At 39.4% G+C, this 22,866-nt stretch overlaps 2 protein-coding genes across 3 annotated transcripts in view; both read left to right on the top strand.

Moving 5' to 3' along the window:
• FRS2 (fibroblast growth factor receptor substrate 2) overlaps positions 1-7,792 on the top strand; it is a 51,350-nt gene extending 43,558 nt beyond the window's left edge. For both annotated transcript variants that reach the window (XM_068669231.1, XM_068669232.1), the window contains one exon: positions 276-7,792. In XM_068669231.1, the coding sequence (XP_068525332.1) occupies positions 276-1,226 (951 nt within the window). In that variant the 3' untranslated portion in view covers positions 1,227-7,792. The remainder of the gene's footprint in view (positions 1-275) is intronic.
• Positions 7,793-9,563: 1,771 nt separating this feature from the next.
• CCT2 (chaperonin containing TCP1 subunit 2) lies at positions 9,564-22,018 on the top strand. The gene is made up of 16 exons (XM_068669230.1): positions 9,564-9,673; positions 10,439-10,513; positions 11,189-11,254; positions 11,353-11,464; positions 12,163-12,239; positions 13,058-13,170; positions 14,354-14,556; positions 14,751-14,851; positions 14,937-15,064; positions 16,498-16,601; positions 18,364-18,483; positions 19,117-19,245; positions 19,334-19,437; positions 20,307-20,406; positions 21,338-21,479; positions 21,739-22,018. The coding sequence occupies exons 1-16, from the start codon at positions 9,671-9,673 to the stop codon at positions 21,767-21,769; spliced, it is 1,608 nt and encodes a 535-aa protein (XP_068525331.1). The 5' UTR covers positions 9,564-9,670; the 3' UTR covers positions 21,770-22,018.
• Positions 22,019-22,866: the final 848 nt, after the last annotated feature.

Here is a 22,866-nt window from a genome sequence, read left to right as displayed (position 1 = left end):
ATCATTAATTTGAAATGTAAATGTTATTATTTTGTCTGTCTTGAATACTGCTAATTTTATTTAAAGTAACATTGACAAAAACAACAACAAAACCAAAAAAGAAAGGTGAGCACAGCTCAGTGAAATGTGAGAAAGAGGAGCTTTGCTCTAAAACAGTTGCCATTGTGATATTTGGTTCTCAGGTATTTTGATCAGAAAAGGGGGGAGTTGGGAAGGAATGAAATTAAGAAACGAAAATGTGCAACTAGAATATGAATTTTTTTTCTTCCTTTCAGGTGCACACTTACGTCAACACTACTGGGGTACAAGAGGAGAGAAAAAATCGATCAAGTGTGCATGCGCCACTGGAATCGAAGCTTTCAAACACTGAAACAACGAAAGTGAAAGAAGATCAGATTTGTACTGATGACAGAGATGCTCAGGTTCTCCTGGAGCCTGAAGGAGTCAAGTTTGTTTTAGGACCAACACCTGTTCAAAGGCAGTTAATGGAAAGAGAGAAACTGGAGCAACTTGGGAGAGACCAAGTTAGCGGCAGCAGCACAAACAACACTGAATGGGACACTGGATACGACAGTGATGAACGTAGAGAAACGCCATCTGGTAACAAATTGGTGTACGAAAATATAAATAGGCTATCAATCCCTAGTGCCTCAGGGGTCAGAAGAGGTCGTTTGACATCAACCAGTACCTCAGATACCCAGAACATTAACAACTCTGCTCAGAGGAGAACTGCGCTGTTGAACTATGAGAACTTGCCATCCTTGCCTCCTGTCTGGGAAGCCCGCAAGCTGAGTAGAGATGAAGATGACAGTTTAGGACCAAAGACCCCATCTTTGAATGGCTACCACAATAACCTAGATCCAATGCATAATTATGTCAATACGGAGAATGTAACAGTACCAGCAAGTGCTCATAAAATAGAATTTACACGACGTCGGGACTGTACCCCCACAGTCTTTAACTTTGACATTAGGCGTCCAAGTTTAGAACACAGGCAGCTCAACTATATACAGGTTGACTTGGAAGGTGGTAGTGACTCCGACAACCCTCAGACTCCAAAAACCCCCACCACTCCACTTCCGCAAACTCCAACCAGGCGCACAGAGCTGTATGCTGTGATAGACATTGAACGAACTGCTGCTATGTCAAGCTTGCAAAAAGCACTGCCCCGAGATGATGGTACTTCTAGGAAAACTAGACATAACAGTACTGACCTGCCTATGTGAGCCTGGGAAGCATTAAATCATTTGCACCTTTTGTGAAGTTTATAAAATTGAAGATGCAAGTACTTTGCATTTCTTAACACTAACGCCTTTTATAGACTAATAGAACTTTTTCTGCATATTTCATGTACTTGTCTAACTAAAGGGAATTAATGTAGAGCAAGTATTCATTTAGGTAACACTATTTCATTCTACAGTAGTAGTAATTACTGCATAGCAGCATCACCACCTTTCACAGTGCCTCTTTAAATTGATTAGAGTCTGAGTGACATGCCAGTTTTGAATTTATAAATATTCTGGTCTGGTGCCTATAGTCATTAATGGCATTTATAACAGTTTTTAAAGCCTCTTGATATGTGTGTTTATTAGCAGGTAAACCTAATCTTTCAAGATACATATCTACATTCATTCCTCATTGATGTGGCTCCTGAAATGTATGTAATTCATTAATTCACTCAGTTTGATGTACACCAGATATATTGGTTCATCTCAAGGGATATAAGCACCACACTTTTCTGTCGTTTTTCTTTTTTTTCAAAGACCACGTGGGTAAGAAGGCATCTAATTCCCGATAGTTTTAAGTTGTGTGATGTTTAAGAGGTCACATCGAAGTTTGTTGATCAACGTTATGAACACATCTAATCCCAGCCTTAAGCTACTTCAGCTAGAAGAGAATTCCAAGTGGCATATCAAGTTCCCTGTGAAATCAGACAGAATTTTAATCTCATTAGGGTTTTTTTTGTGAAGGAATTCACAGGTTGGCTATATGAATTAAGGCTCTTTTGTCATTTCTTAGTTCAGTGTGCCTTCCTTTCTTTGCATTTGTGCTTCTTTTTATCTGTTCCGTAACGTCTTAAGAGTCAAAATTTTGTACATAGCTTTAATTATTGTTCAGGGTTGTGTATGTGTTTGTCTTACTCTCTGCATTTGACAAAGAAAGACTCTTGAAGGTCAAATGTTTGTCTTTGTCCAGTGTTCTACTTTTTTTATGCCTGACGGAAATATCCCAGCTCTCCAGCAGCATGCATTATTGCACAACTGGAAAGGTTTATTATGCAGTCATTGTCTTCCTCTGAAGCATCAGACACAGGTTACACGGGAGGCAGGGTACTGGACTTGATAGTTCTTCATAGAAAATTGCACATTCTAGCAATGTGCATCCATAGTTGATAGTATACTTTAATTTAGAAAGAGATGTAGTAAATTATCTGAAGGTAGTATTATCTATGAACATACTTCTTTTGCAGTTGGTGAACTTGGTTACAATAATAGCTGCTCAGTGTTACAGGTACATCCAGGTAGAATGTCGTTTGAGTACGCCAGACGCACCCTTAGCAGAACTTTTTTCTTTTTTTTTTTTTATACTCTGAATAATTTTAGAATTCTGGCAGTATTGCAGGTGCACCTTGGTACTGGCAGCAGAAGAGATTACTCTTGAGCCTGTGATTGCAAAGGAACTGACACTTGTGAACTGGTGCGATGTAAAATAACCCTTGAACTGTGTGAGGAAAAACATGCAAGAAAAGCCATCTGAAGATCTGGAAAAGAAATAAGGGTCTTCATGCAATATTTAAATTTAAGTTTTATTAAATATATATATATATATATATTTTCAGGTTTTTAAATTGGAGTGTATCCCTGTTCCTTTGTTAACGTTTTCTCTGTGCTTCTCTCAATTTAGTAGTGGCAGCAGTGGTAGCACCTGAAGTCCGTGTTTCTTGCCACATGGTTAAGGGATATCAGGCAGCCTTTTAACTCTGAAAAACTTTACAGACTGCATGGTACTGAAATACCAGATGCACAAAGAACAGAATTTACAGAAGTAAGAGATGGGAGTTGTTGAGACCATTACGAGGAACTTAAATGAGACAAATAATAATAACTCATTAATGATCTCACTGTCAACCTATGCATACTCATGTGATAGACTTGTTGACTTGTGGGGAGAACTTGGTACTCAAGGAGGTAAAGGCTACCGTGTAGGTAGAGATCTTTACAGGTCTGCAGTGTTAATGCTCCTTCACATCTTTGCCATTGCTTCGCCTTATGCCAAGGAAGTCTTGTACTGAAGAGAAATTACCAGGTGTTGCAAAATATTTACCAGCTGATGATACTGGTGTGATTCTTGCTCTTAGTTTAAGAACATGAATTCAAGTTCACTTAAACATGCGAGCCAGCCTAATGCTTCAACATGTGTTTTGAGGCAAATGTGTTTGATCTAGCTAGCTGCCTAGAAATATTTGGTCCTCATCTGTATAGTACAGGTGTCTCATGAATACTGGTTAACTGAACCCTTAAAACATTCCTGTGAGGCAGGGAGATAATAGTCTTAATTGATAAATAGGGAAACAGAGGATGGATCTTAAGTGGCTCACCAGAATTAAAGGAAACATATCCCCCTTTAGTTCTGGTGCACTGTCCCATACATGTATCCTGAATAGTCTCAGATACAAGAGATGGTCTGAGTAAATTTTTTCTTTTTTATATTGCAAGTTTCATGATACATCATTTCGGCCCTTTTCTTAGCTGTGGCCCCCAGAATTCAGAACATCTTGAGGTTTCATCTTCCGTGATTTCTGAATGCATAGTCTTGGCATTTTTATTAATATTCTAAATGAAATATGCACCAAGAAAAATTAAGCAAAAACCTTCTGTAGCCTTAATTGTATTAACCAATCTGGTACCATATTTTCTAGGACTTTTTTTTTTTTAAACCCTCTGTTACTCTACAGACAGGATAATGCTTTCTTGTTGCAAACACACTGGTTAGTCCCTGTTACCTGCACTGCTCATCTTTAGCATTCTTTTTTATTTCTTTATGTTATGCCCCTTGAAGTAGATGTAGTTGCAATGCACTTTACCCTTTGAGACTTGGTAAATATTTTTTCAGTTCAGTCTCTTTAAAGGTTGTGATTTTAGATTTAGCTTCTGTAATCTACAGTTCAGTTTTCAGCTGAAATCTCACTACAGTATTTGATCATGTTTGTATTTTGGACCCACAGGTGTACAGACTGAGAAACAAATATGTAACAAATTTCTTTAGTAACTGGGATATGTTAAGTTTCCATACACTAGCTCCTGCAAAAATGGCAACATCGCCTTCAGGTCTGCCGTTCATCCATAGCATGCAACTGGCTGCTACAAGCATATTGGACAAAGAAAAGCCTTTAGTTATAGATATTCCTTCAGTGCAATGATTTGTGAAAGACATACATTGGACTCTTATCCTTTTTAAGAAGGAAATTGAATTGATAAAAAAAAAAAACAAGATGTAGCAGTGACCAAAAGTAGGCAATAAATATTGTGCTGGAAATACATTTGGTGAGAATGTAATCCATTGGTTATATCACAAGAATATGTTTTCTCAAATTGATATGAAGGGGCAGTCTGATTTTAATTTTGTGGTCTTTGTCAGTGACTCTATAAAACAATATAAAAACGATCATTCTGAAACCTTTAGCTATAACTGTAACATTTTTCCCCTGATAAGTAAGTTTTGCATATGGTAAGTGGTAAGTGTAATGGTGTGCTTTGAAGCACTACTCCTACTAAAGTCTACAAAATTTTTGTAGAAATATTTTTTCTGCATATTTGTTCTAAAAAGGGCCATAGAAAGGTCTAAGCTATAGAAAGTCCAAAACGATGTCAAAACAGGGCTGCTCTTTTGCAGGTGACAGGCCAGCAGTTGTTTTTGCTGGATTTTTGACAGTGTATTGGCTCAGAATCTGTTTTATGTATAGCCACTTCATGCTGAGGCAGAATCACAATATTGCAGACCGGCTCCACTGTTGGGGACTTTAAAATGCAATTTCTGATTAACTTCAGTTACTACTTTGAGCATATAATATGAGCTGTATCTGATTTGGACCTCTATTTCTAAGCAGTATTCTCTTTGTGTAAGGTGGGATCAATGGTGAAAATCCAATTTTTGCACTGTACTAATTTATTTAGTGGCTACAAATAAGATAAAGCTGGTTTAGTAGGATCTAATACTGGACTCAGATCTGAAATTTTCCTGTAACCCCCAAGAAGCCAAAAGAAATTTGGTCCCACAGTTTGACAGATAGAATTAGGTGTTTTTAGAATTTAATCATAAGATCTTTTCCCATCTTTTCTGTGAGGTAGCAATTCAGGCATTTATATTTGACAGTATTTACTCAATATAAATCTAAGTTCATTTACAATATCTTTATTTTAAATTCATAAACACTCCAGAAAAGAAAAAAAATCAAAACACAACAAGTAACAAAACCACCACCAACAAAATCCAGAAGAAATTCCACCACAAAAGACTGCGTTAAGATGGAGTCAGGGTTGCTGATGTCCTTCTTGCATAGCATATATTGAAAAGATGGGAAGTCATGAGCTAATGTCCTTTCACAATCTTTAGAAATTGCTTCCTCTTTTGGACAAGATAAGTGAATAAGAAAAAAATCTTAGCAGCTGTAACTCTGACCATGTGTACATTATATCTTGTAATATTGTGCTGTAAGGTATGTGACTAAATCTGTCAGGTGTCTTATGAGGTTATTATCCTAATGTGGTGTTTACTCCAGATTAACGCAGTATTTTGTTTGGAAATGTGTAGGTGTACAGATAGAATATGAGATACAAAGTTACCTTTAAAGTTGATGAAACAAGTGTTGGACATTTCTCTATTTTTATATATCACAAAGGGCATTTTGAAAAATTTCTTGCAGTTTTAGTAATTATTTAGTGTGGTAATATACATATATTGTGACAATGTTTTCTGATATATCCATAACTTCGGTGTAATTCTATTTTATGTAGCAAATATCTGTATATACAAAGGAGATTATGTAAAAATATGATTCAGAAATAGGCTCGAGCCCTTTGGAACAGGGACCGTCTTCCTCTGTGTCTGCAAAGTCCTTACTTAATGCCTTGGGGTCCCAGCCACAGCTCGTGCCTGAGACCCGTGGTGACTGAACTGTCAAGAGATGAGCGTGGAGGAGCAGCTCCTCTGCTCTCCACAAGAAGCCTTAGCACGAAGGTGCCATGAAGCTCACCTTGCCGCTCGCTGACGCTGGGGCTGTGCCATACGTGGTTATTCCCAACCACCTGCCAACAACCCAGACCCCGGAGTCGGTGTGTCCTGTGCTCCCGTCCTTCCCTTTGGCAGTAGGAAAGGAAGTCTGAGGTAGGAGCTTTGATGTCACCAGGGAATCTTCCTTGCGAGTGTTTGGGCCTCATGCAGCACCCTTTGAAGCCACACGAGTGGTTCATGTTGGCTTCGAGGGCCCCTGGATGTGTTCCTACAAGATCAAGTTCTGCTGACATAACAGCTCTGTTACACCTGAGGACCTGGTTGGTCAAGTTCTTCAGGAATGGTCTAAAAATACTGTAAAAATATAAATATATTTAATTATGTGTACTGAAAAAAAAAATCCTATTTGTTGTGGTCAGAGTTCAGATTACTATGTGAATTTTGATTTCTTAGTCATACTTGCATATATATTGCTTTAACTATTATGTATGAAAGAGGAAGTGATTCTAAAGTGTGTGAAAGATCAGGATTACACCTGTATTTTTAATGTTTGTGTTATTTAGGAATGGATGTCAGCAAATTTAACTCCATATTAATGCAGTTTTTTTGCATTAGAATACGTGTGTATATCATACACCCACATTTTATATATAATATATTATATATTTGGTACTAACTTTGTATTTTCCCTGAAATTTGCCAAATCCCGAACACAAATGTTCTCACTTGTAAGACTTTGGTACTTAATAACTGAATGTATACGAAATGCTCTGGTATGAACGAAAGTAGTGTTGTACGTACGGTATCCGTCACCCATGCAGATGTCTTTCAACCAGCAGGCGCGTTGCCTTTTTCGCGAGTTACATCTCATTCCACTGCAGCATCACTTTACGTCTCCTGAAAAATTGTCTGTGTTTTAACGAAACTGCAGACCTGCCCTTACAGTACAGCTGACTACACTTCTAGCAGGAAAGCTGGCTGGTAGGAGTAAGAATACAATAGTCACCAGTGTGCCACAATTGCATTTTTTTAAATGCAGAAATACACATTTCTACAAAGGCCAAAATCTTATGTTGTATGTTCCTTTCTTGTCATTACATTGTATGATATTGTAAGATTATTGTATGTCCTAATTTGCATTATAAAATGTTTTTTCCTACTTTAAAGGCATAAATATAGCAACTTTGTATAAAGGTAGCTTTCTAGATTTTTATTTCTTTTATATAAAAAAGTCTAAACAGTGGGAGTATCATTGCCAAATTGTTTATAAAATTTCAATTAATTTGCCCTGTTCAATGGATTTGTTTTTACAAACATTCCGTATTTCTTTTATGAAAAAGTTATATTATACTATGCAGAAAGAGTGTATTTTTATGCCATTCCACGTTAATCTTAAAAAATAACTTGTTTTAAGCTGTCCTGATTGAGAGAGCTTACCAAATGCGCATTTTTAAAAGATGTGTTATGTATTATGACGTTTCCCCCTTTACCAGTGCCAACTTCATTTGGAAAGAAAAACAAATTGTAGCATGGCAATAAACTATTGATTTTACATTGACAATATGTGTGGATTACTTTAATGCTTACCAGCGTTAGTGTTCCTGTATTGCATTGCATTAGTAAAACCTTTTTTTGCTTTGCTTTGTCATTGCTTCAGGTAGTTACCTAAGTTTTTCCCCATTTATTCCATATGAATTTTAGTAGTGGAAAGAAAAAAAAAAAAGAATATAATCTGTAGTTTGTAATTTTTTTTTCTCCAAGCTTTTGTTTCATTTCTTCTCGAGTTATATTGCATCATTCTCATGTCCATAGGACTGGATTTGATATCGTAGTAATAGTAGTAGTGCTGCTATTAACTACTACCTAGTGAATCACATGCTGGGAAGTTGAATGTACTCCTTCCTCAGCTATTATATGAATTAAGATTTCACGAAACCTAAATGTAGTTTGTCAGCACATTACTGATGAATTCAGAAGGAATTCATAAGAATTAGGAATTCGTAGGAATTTGTAACAAAAATACAAGGTTGAAGTCTTGTCCAGATGGCGTTTTCACTATAGCATATGGTGATTTATCAAAATTCAGTACTTCTCTCTTTCCTAAATCACTGTTTTAAGGCATAATTTCAATAGGGATATTTCTAGCCAACAAATTAATAAACCCCCGGAAATTTTAGGAGATGTTTTGTTTACAGAATCTCTTAAGAAATGTTTCTCCAGCCACGCCTTTGTATAAGGCTTTGTTCTCTTAACCCAAGAAGCAATTATAGATACTGCAACTCCAGTCACCAGCACAAAGACTTGCTCAGGATATTTTAAAGTATCTGGGAGCCAGCAGAGGAATACCAGTGGGAATTAATTCCTGAGGAACTTGTCATACAAACTGTTTATTATTATTATTATTAGTAGTAGTAGTAGTATGACCAGGTAACAGATTATTTGTGAGTGGAGAAACCAAGAGGACCAGGCTTGGATGTGATTGCACACATCTGCCGTACCAGACATTTACATTGTACCCAGAGCATTGGCAGTGGATTTTTTATGTCTTTTGATGTAAAAACAAGATTTTATTGAGTGGAAGAGCGCAGGGCTGTCTCCCAGGTGTAACTCTGCTCCCTTTTGAGGAGTTCAGTTTCAGTTTTGGGCCCCTCGCTACAAGAAGGACATGGACGTGCTCAATTGAGTCCAGAGAAGGGCAACGAGGCTGGTGAGGGGTCTGGAGAACAAGTCCTATGAGGAGCAGCTGAGGGAGCTGGGTTTGTTCAGCCTGGAAAACAGGAGGCTCAGGGGCGACCTCATCACTCTCTATAGGTACCTTTAAGGAGGCTGTAGCGAGATGGGGTTCATCCCATGTGCCTGGTGACAGGATGAGGGGCTAAAGTTGCACTAGGGGAGTTTTAGGTTGGATCTTAGGAAGAACTTCTTTACTGAGAGGGTTGTGAGGCATTGGAATGGGCTGCCCAGGGAAGTGGTGGAGTCACCATCCCTGGAGGTCTGTAGAAGATGTTTAGATGTAGAGCTTAGCGATATGGGTTAGTGGAGGACTGGTTAGTGTTAGGTCAGAGGTTGGACTTCGTGATCTTGAGGTCTCTTCCAACCTAGATGATTCTGTGATTCTGTCATGTGGGTGATGCCCTGGCACAAGTCTGGGAGGGGCTGTGAAGCTCACAGGACGCCGGAAGCTTAATTTAAGTTTTTTGGTACTTAATTTAATTTGAATTTAAAGTTTTTGCCTTGTTCAAGAGCCAACCTTCAGAAACTCGATAATTTTTTTTTCGCGAGAGGGCCGCGGCGCTAATTACGAGCGCCTCATGAGCGCCCCTGAGGCGCGGACTACAGCTCCCAGCCTGCCCCACGGCCCCTTCCCGGGACGCCATTTCCTGCGGGCGGCCGGGGCGCGGCGTGCAGCCATCGCTCTGCGGCGGGGACCGGCGGCGCCATGGTGAGAGGCGGCCGCGGGGACGGGGCCCGGGGGCGGCCGGGAGGGGCCGGGAAGGGCCGGGAAGGGCGGGCGGGGGCGGCCCCGTGCCCTGCCCGCGCCGTGGGGGGAGCGGGGGAGGCGCCGCCGCCGCCGCCTCAGGCATGGAAGGTTCCAGAGCGCGGCCGTTGGGGGTGGCGGGACGCGGCCCGGGGGCTGTGAGGGGGCTGCAGGGGGCCCTGCCCTGCCCTGCCGGCCGCCGCCATCCCGTGGCTCTGTGAGGAGCCGCGGGGGGTTGGTCCCGGCTCCATCAGGGCCTTGAGTTCTTTGGGAATGCCCCTCTTAACCCTGAAACCACGTGTTTGGTGCTGCTGTAGCGTAATTTGTAAGGAAACGCCTCAGAAAGCAAGGGCCTGACGCAAATATTCAAGCACTGAAATCCTGAATCCTCGCTGTGCAGATTTATCGGGCTCCCCTGGCCATCAGCACAGGCAGCGGCCTGGCAGGCCTGGGGGTGTGATCACCACGCAGCACAGTGTGCGGTCATGCTGCAAATTACAGCCTACCTTACAATCCCTCCGTTACACAAACAGATTTTTAGGAAAAAATCAAATTCTGTTCACCTCAGGTAGGTTTTTCAGCACTACTCACCTTGAATACACTTTTTATCAAAACCAAATAGAATATGAAATCATTTCACTAGTCCAGGCATTGTTTAGGTTGTTAGTGTCAGATTTTTGCTCTTAAAATTAAGCGATCTCTTAAAGAAGTATTCTTACACTGTTTCAGGCATCCATTTCCCTTGCACCCGTGAACATTTTCAAGGCAGGTGCCGATGAAGAAAAGGCAGAAACAGCTCGGCTGGTGAGTTCACTCTCTAAGAAATTGGTGATGCCCTGGGTAATTAACATGTGTAAAAATAACGTGTGTTTTTTTGTTAAATATTTTTCTGTTAAATGTACTTCCAGTTCATATTGATGTAGAGCTTCCTTTGTCTCTTTGTGTTATTTCTTGTTGCATGTCTCTGAAGAGAAGGTAGGAGAACAGTTTTGTATATACAGACAGACAAAGTAGCTATATCATAGCTCAGAAGGTTGATAGTTGTTTGAAGGTTGTTTTTTTTTTTTTTTTATCCATGAGATATGGTTTTATGGTTACTGTGAAAATTAAGTGTATTTGAGCTGATTACCAAAATACAGCACTCCAGAAACTTGGAATCAGACTCCTGGAGTGTGACTGTGGAAGGGCTGGGTTAAGATCTCACATCTTTACTCTGTGGGTGACCGAGCACCAGAACAGGCTGCCCAGAGAGGCTGTGGGGTCTTCTCCTTGGACACCTTCAAAAAGACCTGGATGTGGCCCTGGGCAGCCTGCTCTGGGTGGCCCTACTTGGGTAGGGGTTGGGCCTGGTGGGCTCCAGAGGGCCCTGCCAGCCTCAGCCACTCTGGGATTCCCCTTTCTAAGATATTGCCTAGAATTTACTACTGATATTAAAGTAGACCTTAGAAAATGATTAATTTCTATTTGCTTTCATTTCAGTCATCCTTTGTTGGTGCAATTGCCATCGGTGACCTAGTCAAGAGCACTCTGGGGCCTAAAGGCATGGTAAGATAGCTGCAAGTTCTCAGTGTTCATACTTGATAATTTAGTTTTAATAATTATAGTACGTTTTCAAACAGCGTTCTGTGTCTTGCATCATGTAGGACAAGATTCTGCTAAGTACTGGGAGAGACAGCACGGTGACGGTGACCAATGATGGTGCAACCATCCTGAAAGCTATTGGAGTTGACAACCCAGCTGCCAAGGTCTTGGTTGGTGAGTTTTTAACAGCTTGTCATTGTTGTACTTGGAGTTTCTTCATTTGGAACTTTATTGTGTCGTTCTTACTTGTTTGTAGAAAAGTATTCTTCAGGTAGTATGCAAAAATGAGGGGAGGGGGAGAAGTCCTGAAATAAGGAGACCAAGGTGTTGCAAGAGTTGTGGAACTCTGAAAAATAAATTTGAAGCATATGCTGCTCTCACAAAACTATTCTGATGTTTCCTTATTTTCCCTCAATCCTTGCTCATCCCTGGAGCTGTGGCTGTCTGTCTTCAGAATCACAGAACGGTTTGGGTTAGAAGGGACCCTAAAGCCCACCCAGATCCAACCCCCTGCCGTGGGCAGGGACACCTCCCACCAGACCAGGTTGCCCTTTTTAGGTACTGGAAGGCCGCAGTGAGGTCTCCCCAGAGCCTTCCCTTTTCCAGTCCTCAGGCATTGGGAGAGAGGGGGATAGCTCTTGTCCATTGACAGGCTGGTACTGGTGTCTGTTGCAATTTCATGGAATTTCATGGATGCTGAATTTGACTTCATCTCAGGTTTTTCTGTGACTTACAGTTTGACAGCCTCTTTATCAAGGAGTAAGGGTCTTTTTAACCTCACATTAGTTTAAGAAACAAAAAAAGACTTGTACTTTATAGCAGTTAGAGCATGGAATTTTGAATCAAAATATTAATACAACTTCCTCTTTTAGATATGTCAAAGGTTCAAGATGATGAAGTTGGTGATGGAACTACATCTGTCACAGTGTTGGCAGCTGAGTTACTGAGGGTGATGTATTAATTTTTTTCAAATGTTTTTATATTTGGCAGTGTAGTCCTGTGACTATCCTATCCCAAAACATGGAAGTATTGTTCTGTCACAGGTCACTTTCTGGATTTTGCACTAAGCAGGATACAGCACTGCTTAATTGTGAGGTTCAGTCCTCTGAAATCCTTTTCCACAACGTTAAGGGGGAAAAAAAGGCATGTTAAATTCTGCTGTTATGTGCACAAGGCTTGAATTCATAATGTTGCTTTAAACACCACATACTGAAGACTGCCAAACTCTAAATTGGAAATTACTATGTGAGAGAGATGTCAGAAGTGAGGAACTCTACTTAGCAAAGCTGTGCCAGTGAGTCTAATGATCACAGTTCCTGGATCTGAGATCAAGAAATCTGAGAAATTATCCCATCAACTTACCAAGTTCCTCACAAAAGTTTTGAAGAAAACAAAATTTGAAGATTTTTTGTTTGTTTCCCCACAACTACACCTTAACTTGCAGTTATAAATGAACAGGAAACTGATCTCAAACATGAAGTGAGAGTTCACTTTATGTGTCTTGTTACAGTTCATGTTGGAGATAAGATTTTTTCTTTTATTAATCAACATTTCTAGAAGGTATTCCAGAGGCAGAGGGGAAAAAAAAAAGTGCCAGTATGGTGGCTAGAATATTCTCCCTTTCTTAGGTCCTCACTTTAATTTGATTGTGTTACAGCGCTTGTGCTTTTGGTGGCATTCAGAATTTTCTGATTGCTTGTAAGTGCCTTTCCTAGTTAGCGTGAATGTGCCGTGGAAAAAAGCTAATTATTAATTTTATTTAAATAGGAGGCAGAATTGCTGATTTCTAGGAAGATTCATCCTCAGACCATCATTGCAGGCTGGAGAGCAGCCACAAAAGCTTCAAGAGAGGCACTTTTGAAAGCAGCCGTGGATCATGGGTTCGTAGCGTACATCGGCAATAACTCTTTATAAACCATTTGAGACTAAAACTCGCTGGAGAGAATTACGTAGCATTGGAAAATCCTTTGCGGTCTTTTAAGCTGAATATATGAATTTAACAATTACTGAAAAGAAGGCTACTTTTGAGTTAGATGAACTACAGAAGCTGTATGAAATTATTTAAAATTGCTTACAATGTGCAGAATCGGAAAATAAGCAGTAATTTTCTTCTTAGGACAAAAATCTGAGCTGTTATTTCAGATTTCATACTCTGATTTTAAACACGTCTATTTTCTGTGCGTGACAAGAGGCTTTTTCAAAGCTGAGCGGAAAGTTGTTGTTCTTAAAACAGTTGATCTAAACTACTTTGTAGTAAAATTACGCATCACAGAGTACTAGTTCAGTGCAAATGGTACTATGAAACAATATTTTTTTTTTTTAAAAGCCTTAGTATGGCAGAGAAGAAGCATTAATAGCTAGTTACATAAACTAGTCTCAAAATCTGCAGAAGCAGTTCCCTGGTATCTGACGGAGTTGTGCAATTTCTCATTCTGCCAGGGAGAAGTGTAGATTAAATGTTTTGCTATGTTTCATAGCCTAAAATCTTAGAGGTACCAAGTTGGTGATAGAACGCTTGCTGCTATTGTGGTATTTGGACAAAATAGCAAAAAGCAGTATGTTGTTGTAAAACTGAATTGATTTTTTTCATTGTTGGTTGTCCTTAATTTCACAAAATACTATCTCAACAAAAATGAGGTTAAAGTCTAATTAAAATCAGTGTCAAAAAATACTTTCTGTGGCTTTTTCAACTTCCGTATGAGTACGGATCTTACTTCTGCTTAGTGTTTTGAGATAGGCATATTTGTGTGCCTTTGTGTCATTTAGGAAAAATGCAGGTGTCAGAATGTTATCCCTTAAGCACATAAATATGAATGATGCCTCACACCCAGGAAATAAACCTCTTCTCACAAGGAACTCCTGATCTAACTGGGGTTTCAATAGAAAGTTGTTTCTTGGGACACTGGAGGAATTCTGTCATTCCTCAGAATGGAACATAGTAATGATCTAGTACAGATACGTGTAGGTTAGGAAGAGCAGGGAGAGACTCACAGTGTTAGGTGACTGATAAGGAAGGCTTTCAGACACAGACCTGCCCAAATAACTGTGCTGGCTTTGTTGCAGTGATGATGAAGCCAAGTTCCGTGAAGACTTGATGAACATCGCGGGAACGACTCTCTCATCAAAGTTACTCACTCATCATAAAGATCACTTTGTCAAGCTGGCTGTCGAAGCTGTTCTTAGGTTGAAAGGTTCTGGTAATCTGGAGGCTATCCACGTCATTAAGAAACTTGGTGGAAGTCTGGCTGATTCTTACTTAGATGAAGGTAAGTCTTTGTATATTGGCTGTAAGTGTGCTTATGAAATGAAATTGTTAAAAGTTATACATCTCTATAATTTTTTTCTAGAAAACGTTATTACTAAATTGAATAATAATGCTACTAATTATTTTGCAATAATTTAAATGAAATGTTCTCCTTTTTTAATATGAAGTCTTAAAAATCTTTTTCTTACTATACAGGGTTTTTGCTTGACAAAAAGATCGGTGTAAACCAGCCAAAAAGAATTGAAAATGCAAAGATTCTTATTGCAAATACTGGCATGGATACAGATAAGATTAAGGTATGTGACTGAACTACTGTTTTGAAACAATATTTTCATATACGGAATTATTTTTTTTTAACTGGACTTGTTTTCTTTGGTTTAGATTTTTGGCTCTCGCGTCAGAGTGGACTCGACAGCAAAGGTAGCAGAAATAGAACAGGCAGAAAAAGAAAAAATGAAGGAGAAAGTAGAGCGTATTCTTAAGCATGGAATAAACTGCTTTATTAACAGGTATGTTTTCTTGGCTAGAATTTATAATGCAGTTACAGATTGCATATATATTATATATTATTTTATATATATCTATATATATTATATATTATTATATATATTATATATATTATATATTGCATATAATGCAGCAAGATTTTAATACTGTATGTGTGTGAAGAAGGTTATTCATGCCCATTATCCCTAAAATTAGGTGATCTTACCCAATACTTAATTAATTGAGTCACTTCAGTGGGGCCAGAGTTTTCTTCACATTCCCTCAGGTGTGGTGCAGTGTCATCCCTCCTCACTGCTGCTGCTTTATTTTTTTTTTTAAGGCAGAAGTGCTGTTATTTAATCAGGGACCCATGTTTAAGTCCAGTGAACGTCACAATCTAAATTCCATGTTTTTGATAGCAATGCACTTCTCTTTTGAACTATCACAGTGCAAAGCATTCACATATTTAATGCAAGAAGTGCTTCTGTCTTTCAGTAATTCTCATTTGAGTGGTTCTGTGGTCTGCTAGGAAGCTGGTTAACTAGCACCGCATCAAAGGATAGGAATATAGGAGTTGCACTGTTTACAACAGTAGCAAAGATTTACACTTATGGGGTACTGCACATCTTAAAACTCCAACAGCTGTGTTAATTGTAAGAACTAGTGATGAGTTTTTAAATCTCAGTCTCTTCATCTGTGTCGCGTTTCATTCATGTACATGATGTTGTAGTGTAGGCGCGGTGAGCAAGGAGATGCTTGACAGGATGCTCTATGGATATAAAGTAGGAAGAATCTTCTCTGTACGTAATCAGCAATGCCAGCTGTCCCTTTTGAAAGTAGCTGAGGAGCATCTTTTTTTTTTGACAGACGTGGTGGGTCCCAGCTTCTGCTACATTTCTTCAACACTCAGCCTCTAATCTGGAGGGGAAAAATAGTTTGGTCAGTGACCCTTCTTTGGGGAGAAGGGAATACATACAAACAAAGAAGCACATGCTCTTGTCTGTGGCCTGCTCTCTATGGCCATTTATTGTTCCCATAAAGTTGTATCTTGTTTGGATTTTATGTTGGTGAGGAATTAAAGAAATTACTTCATGTTGTAGTGCGCCCGGCTAGGATAGGCAACTAAGTGGCCAGTGGGCACTTAAGACTGAAGAACTCAGAATTGAAAGCATTGATAACGTGTCTTCAGGAGCAGTGTATTTCAAAGCTACAGTACGTTGAAATTTTTTGTAGCTTGTGCTTTCCTGTCACTACTGGTTGTTTACTTCTGTGTGGGTGTAACTTTCTTCATGTGGTTGGTATCTTACAAGCAGACTGTTCTGGCAGCTTGTAGAAAACTGTGTCCATACTGCGGAGAATCAAGTGTCCTTTGTTTCTCTGGTAACAAAGGTTCTAAAGTCTTTTTAAAGGTTTGTTCTTTCTGCAATGTGAAGATGTGACTTTGTTTTAATTGCAGGCAGTTGATCTACAACTACCCTGAGCAGCTCTTTGGGGCCGCTGGCATCATGGCAATTGAGCATGCGGACTTCGCTGGTGTGGAACGCCTGGCTCTTGTTACAGGTTCGTGGAGTACCTCACTGAGTGCAGCTTGGAGGGTCACCTTATTTATTTGGCCTTTGGTAAATGCTAGTGGTTGATCACCTAGGTTTTACTTCATTTTTACTATTAAGCTGATCTGTGAATGTGAAAAGTATTTAGCATAAGCTTTATTTACAGAACTTAAATACAAACATGAAAGATTCTATGAAATTAACCATAAGTAACTTGGAAATTAAGTTGATGATTTAACTACTGTATAACTGTTAGTATTCTTTCAGGAGCAGGTATAACTTGGTTTCTATCTTCAGTGTATTATACTTGACTTGTAAAAAGTCTGTTTTGATTCTGAATCCTCCCTGCACAATGATTTAAACAAGTTTTATATAGCAACTGTGAAAAAAGTAACATCTTAGTAACTGGCCAGATTTTACTTTCCAGTTAGTGTTTTTCTTTTATGTTTTAACAATACTTCATGATTAAGTCTCTGCTTGATAAACTTTTGAAATGTTTGTTTTCTAGGGAAAAGATAAGTTAGCCATATGAAGTGTAGGATGATGAACCAACAAATGAATTTACATTATCTTGTTATAAAGGGCTGTTGTTTGACTGTAGAACCAGAGAAGACTAAAGAGTTATCCTCTGTTAGAATTGCGGGCCTGAGTCATCAACTTGAGGCAGTCCTCAGATAACATAAGCAGCTTCGATGTTTTTAGTAGTGGTCAGTGTAAATGACTTCAGGAACTAATCAAAGTGGAACAGCTTCTGGAATGCTACAGATGATCCTCACTGCCTGAATTCCAGTTAGAGGTAGTTAGCTGGAACATACAAAAAAGAACTAATTATTGTAATGATCAGTAGAATGGAGTTTGCTTTGCAGGGAGAAAGGCAAAGATACTGACTAGCTGGCAAAACTGAAGTTGCAGTTGTGTGCAGCTGTCTGTAGGTACATTGACACCAGCAAACACTTCAGTGAGAGAAACATCGCTTATGTTCTGGAACAAATTCAAAACAGATTTTATAAGTAGAGCAAGTGGACTGTATTGGACCACGCTGCATCAAACAGAGTAGCTGAAAAAACGTGACAAGCTCATAGTAAGGACAAACTCGACTGCAAATCTGATCCTTCCTTTTAGAGTTACAGCCAAAGCAAGGCTATTAAGTTAACGTGGGTTAATAGAACATCCACGGGGAGTGAATATACGTAAATGGTTTTCTAATGGGAATAGCAAAGTACTAGAACAGTGTTTCATTCAGGGACATTCTGCTCTTCGTAATGCCTATTTTGTTGATGATATGGGAGTTATGAATGGTCCGCAGCATGGCTGCCATGGCGTGTTGCAAGACTCATGATTTGGGAAAGTGGTGGTCAGCCGTTTCCAGCTGCGTAATCAGGAAGGCAGAATTAATGCTAACACAAGTTTCAAAACAGCAAATTTTGATTTAGTAGTTTTTAAACATTTAACAAGTAAAGAATTTTAAAACTTTAAACAGATTTACATTTTAATACCATCACAACAGCATGTATTCTTTTATCTGGGCAGAACTCAAAAGCATTGCAGCTACTGTAGTTCTTGTGACATAAAACAAAACATCGGTGGTTTAAGAACTTCTCAACATCAGTAGGAAGTTCCTGGTGTCATATTCTGATGTTGGAAAAATTTGGTTTATCACTATTGTTACCTTGAGTTTATTTTTCTGCAACTACAATGATTTTTTTTTCTTAATTAGCCCTTGCTTCAGAAGATGTTTTCATTTTGACACTTCAATAATCTCACATTTGTAGGTGGTGAAATTGCATCAACCTTTGATCACCCTGAGTTGGTAAAATTAGGAAGTTGCAAGCTTATTGAAGAAGTCATGATTGGAGAAGATAAACTCATTCATTTCTCTGGTGTGGCAATGGGTGAGTGTTTAACCATAAATAACAAATTGTAATATTTGTGTTAATGCTTTGCTAACGCTGTTCAGTTACCAGGATGGCATAGGTAATTTGTGATGATTCAGGTAGCCATTTTTCTGAAAGCCTTACTCTTCAGTGAAACACTAATCCTTCAAAGATACATGTTCGTTGTTGAAATTATTCATTTACATAATGTTCAACATTTGCATAAACACTTGCAAGGATGGGACCCAAAATTTCTGCTTTGTGTGATTGATGAGAAAAGTAGCAATCTGTCATACTTCAAGAACTTGATAGCTTGTTCTAATAAATGTAGATAATATAAATGTTTCAAAACTACACCTTGGAAAAAATCATTTTCTACTCAATTAAATACGGTATTTTACAGCAGTTCGCTGATAAAAGCAATAATGTCGTGTACATTGTTTTATTCTGCCTCTGAAGTGTCATTATGCTTCTTGCTTCCTCCTCTACAAATTGATCTCTTTATGTAAAACTTGACTGCAGTGATAACAAACCTGTTACAAATGCTTTGTGATTGCCTCTTGTTGTGTCATGTTAACATTCTTGGTCTGGCTCTTGTTTTGGTTGGATTGTTTGTTTGTTATAAATCTTCTTGCATTTGAATTTTTTTAGGTGAAGCTTGCACCATAGTTCTGCGTGGGGCAACGCAGCAGATTCTGGATGAAGCAGAGAGGTCTTTGCATGACGCTCTCTGCGTTCTTGCCCAGACTGTGAAGGACACTCGAACTGTTTATGGTGGAGGTGAGTGTTAGTTTCTTTACATCATGGCCATAATAGACATTTTGCTAATGTTCAACTCGTAAAACACTTGTTTGTCTTTAATGAATAGGTTGTTCAGAGATGCTGATGGCTAACGCTGTTACAGAACTTGCCATCAGAACACCTGGCAAAGAATCTGTTGCAATGGAGTCCTTTGCTAAGGCTTTGCGAATGGTAAGTTTATTTAGTCAGATTGCTGGACTAATGCATGTAAAATTTCAAGAGCCAGTTGGTTTGCTAACTTCTGACATCAGGTGGTTGCTTCTCTCTCTCCAACTTTAGGTTTTCTAAAACTAAAGAAGTGAAATTTAGCGATGTATCTTGGATGAACAATGGAAAAAAAAGTTACTGTTTTCTATCTGAGGAATAAAGTATTGGTGTTTTAATAATAGTCCTATAAAAGCCCTTGGTTCCATTTAACTGTATTAATTCTCTACAACTATCTAGAATTTTCTAGACTTGTGTTGGAGTTCTTATCTTAGCAGAAAATAGAATACTACAAGAAAAGAAGTTTATAGAATATTACTGTGCTAACAACAGACTGTCAATTTGAGGAAAATTGCCTTCCAGCAAGGAAAACCTTGCTTAGGAAATTAAAGACTAGAAGCAAACATTTCTCTTAAGAAAATTAAAGAGCATAGTAAGACTTGGCACTGCCGCTTCAGGCAGCATATGCAGTTTTTGTTAACAGAACAATCTGGTGGTTAATGCCAACCAGCAAGCTATGGTCTGAAAGTAAATCCTCCAGTTGTAGTCCGAAATGATTAACAAAGAGACAATTTCTTTCTGTCCATGTAAAACAAGGTGACAAATCTGCTAACATGCTCTCCGCTACTGTCTTACAGGGCCTTAAACAAAAGGGAATAACATCCTTAGAAGGGTAGTTGTTTTTTTATAACTTCTGTTCAGTGTAACAGATCATCTATCATGTTGTTGATGCTCAGTGTTCTTGAAACTGAATAGCACGATGCAATATCAAAGTGTGTGTGTGATGCGTAACAGGTCAGTCTCTGCATTAATGACCACCAACCTTTGCCCCTTAGATCCCAACAATCATAGCTGACAACGCTGGCTATGACAGCGCCGATTTGGTTGCTCAGCTCAGGGCTGCGCACAGCGAAGGGAAGAGTACTTACGGACTTGGTAAGGGGTTTGATAATGCTTCTTTTACTGGGTTGCTGTTTGTGGGGGGATTCAATTTACTAAGCTTGGTCACATCTGTTTCTCACTAATACATTCAGCTGAAAGAACCGAGTGTGCTGATGCCACAGTGCACGCATCTGTGTTTTAAAGCCTGCATTACGTAGGTGCACTCCTGTGTCTCTGAATCTTTTTTGATGAATTCTGTTTTCTTGGCGACAGAAGCCCTTATGCATTGAGGTTAGTTAGGAGGTACTTACACTTCTACTTGCTTGTGTTACAGAACAGGGTGATGGATATGATGACTTGGTCTGTGCAAAGCAAACAGAAATACAAGCCATACAGTGTTACATTCCTGTATCATTTGGGTCAGGCTTTTCATGGTAGGGTGAATTTGTGAAGGAGGTGGCTTCCACCCATAAAACCACGTACCTTAATTGCAGTGGGCCTAGTTATATGAAACTCAAAAAGAAAGGCATGTATTTTAAAAAAAATAAAAAATAATTGCAGAGAAGAATTCTGAAGTTGATATACGTAAGGAAATGGAGCTGAGAGTCCCATTGGGTCTCATCTCCTTTTCCCAGTAGAGTTTTCATCATTCTTGTCTGTAATTGCACAATGCTAGGCCTTGAAGTGAAATAATTTTAAAAATATTTCCTCTGCTATCAGTATGGTTCATTTGAGGAGGTCAGCTACCTTATTGTCAGCTTCTTGTAATTTCCTTTAAAATAAATGAGGAGAAAAAAAGACTTCTTAATGTATCTTGGGAGGTGGTGGAGTCACCATCCCTGGAAGTCTTCAAAAGACGTTTAGATGTAGAGCTTAGGGATATGGTTTAGTGGGGACTGTTAGTGTTAGGTTAGAGGTTGGACTCGATGATCTTGAGGTCTCTTCCAACCTAGAAATTCTGTGATTCTGTGATCTCTTTTTAAAGATATGAAAGAGGGTACCATTGGAGACATGGCAGTCTTGGGAGTGACGGAAAGCTTCCAAGTCAAGAGACAAGTTCTGCTGAGTGCAGCTGAAGCAGCAGAAATGATTCTTCGTGTAGATGACATTATTAAAGCAGCACCAAGGTAAGGCTACCTGCAAGTATGGGAAGAAATTCCACTTGTCAGCAGATTATCTTGTGGGTGCCCACTACGAGGTAGTTTGTGCTGCTTTGTGAATCACTTTCTTACCACGCAAAGCTGGTGTATTATCACAATAGGCAGCGCCATCTCAAAGCTGTCAGGTAAAACTAGCATTGAAAGCAAAATATCAACTAAAAATTAAAGGCAGATGGGGGGAAGCTGGTCAACCTCAGTGTTTTCTGATTTTTCTTTTTCTCAACAGGAAACGCGTCCCAGACCATCGCCCATGTTAAATTTTCTCCAGTACCCGAAGATGTGTGGACCAGATCTCACCGAGCGGTTTTTTAAGTGATTTTTTGTGAGGTTATGGAACAGAAGCTTGAGATGAGCAGCTCCATCAATGGCACGAAGTAAATGCCTTCAGTTGATTTTAACTTATTTCAGTTTACACGTGTTGGGGGGAAGATTTAATTGTACAACCCCGGTTCCTTTCCAGCTTCCACCTAAGATACACTGAAATAAATAAAATCATATTCATCAAAGCTGTGCTTGTCTTTGTGTAGAACCAAGAAGTGCAGTTACATTAGAGGGGGAGAGAGCAACGTGCTGGGCCAAATAGTCCACGTATGTCTGTCAGGTACCAGACTGGGGCTGGCTGCCTTCACAAATAGGGGTTGTTACAACAGGAGGGCAGCTGGTGAGATGTGCCGTGCTGCATCACATTCAGTTTTCTCTTCTCCCTTCCCTTCCCCTCATGCCTGTTGTGACCTATCTCTTCATATTCCTTCCTATTCCAGTAGCTCCTGCAGTGCTGATGTGGTTTCTTTATCGCACCATTTCCCTTACCAGGTATTCGGACTGTGAAGTCCGATTTCTGCAGCAGTCTTCAGGTAGATTTCTGATGATGCTGAGCAGAGAGGAGGGGAGATGCCCCTGTCTGAGCGCTAGGCCCTAGAGAGGTGTTCGCTGGGTGCTGTGACCCCACTGGCCCTTCCCCGTGCACCGCAGCACCTTGGCAAACAGCAGGGGCAGGCTGCCAAAGCAGGAAGGTTAATCTGAAATAAAGTATCTGTGCAAACGGTTTTCTTCCTGAAATGAAGCAATTCTGCTTACAGAAAGCTTCTCCAAACTCAAAATAGACTTCTAATTACCCAAAGAGAAAATGGTGCTTTAAGAGTAGTGTTAAAAACACACTTTCACCTGCTTTTTAAGGGTTTATCTTCCTCTGTCCTCTCAGATAAATAGAATACCAAGTTAGTTCTACAGGAAATGAAACACTGAATGCTGATGTTAAGAAAGCCCCAAATTCCCATCCTGTTGAATGATTTCCTTTGTGGAAAGAAATCATTGGAAAAAGCTTAGATAAAGAGCTTGGCAAGTTAGTTCCAAA

This window comes from Anas acuta, chromosome 1, assembly GCF_963932015.1.
Source record: "Anas acuta chromosome 1, bAnaAcu1.1, whole genome shotgun sequence".
Lineage (NCBI taxonomy): Eukaryota > Metazoa > Chordata > Aves > Anseriformes > Anatidae > Anas > Anas acuta.
This window is presented reverse-complemented; position numbering and strand designations above follow the sequence as displayed.

Coding starts and splice junctions, on each gene's coding strand:
- CCT2 (XM_068669230.1), top strand. Junction 10,514..11,188: donor AGGCAGAAACAGCTCGGCTG/GTGAGTTCACTC, acceptor CTTTCATTTCAG/TCATCCTTTGTTGGTGCAAT. Junction 16,602..18,363: donor ACGCCTGGCTCTTGTTACAG/GTTCGTGGAGTA, acceptor TCACATTTGTAG/GTGGTGAAATTGCATCAACC.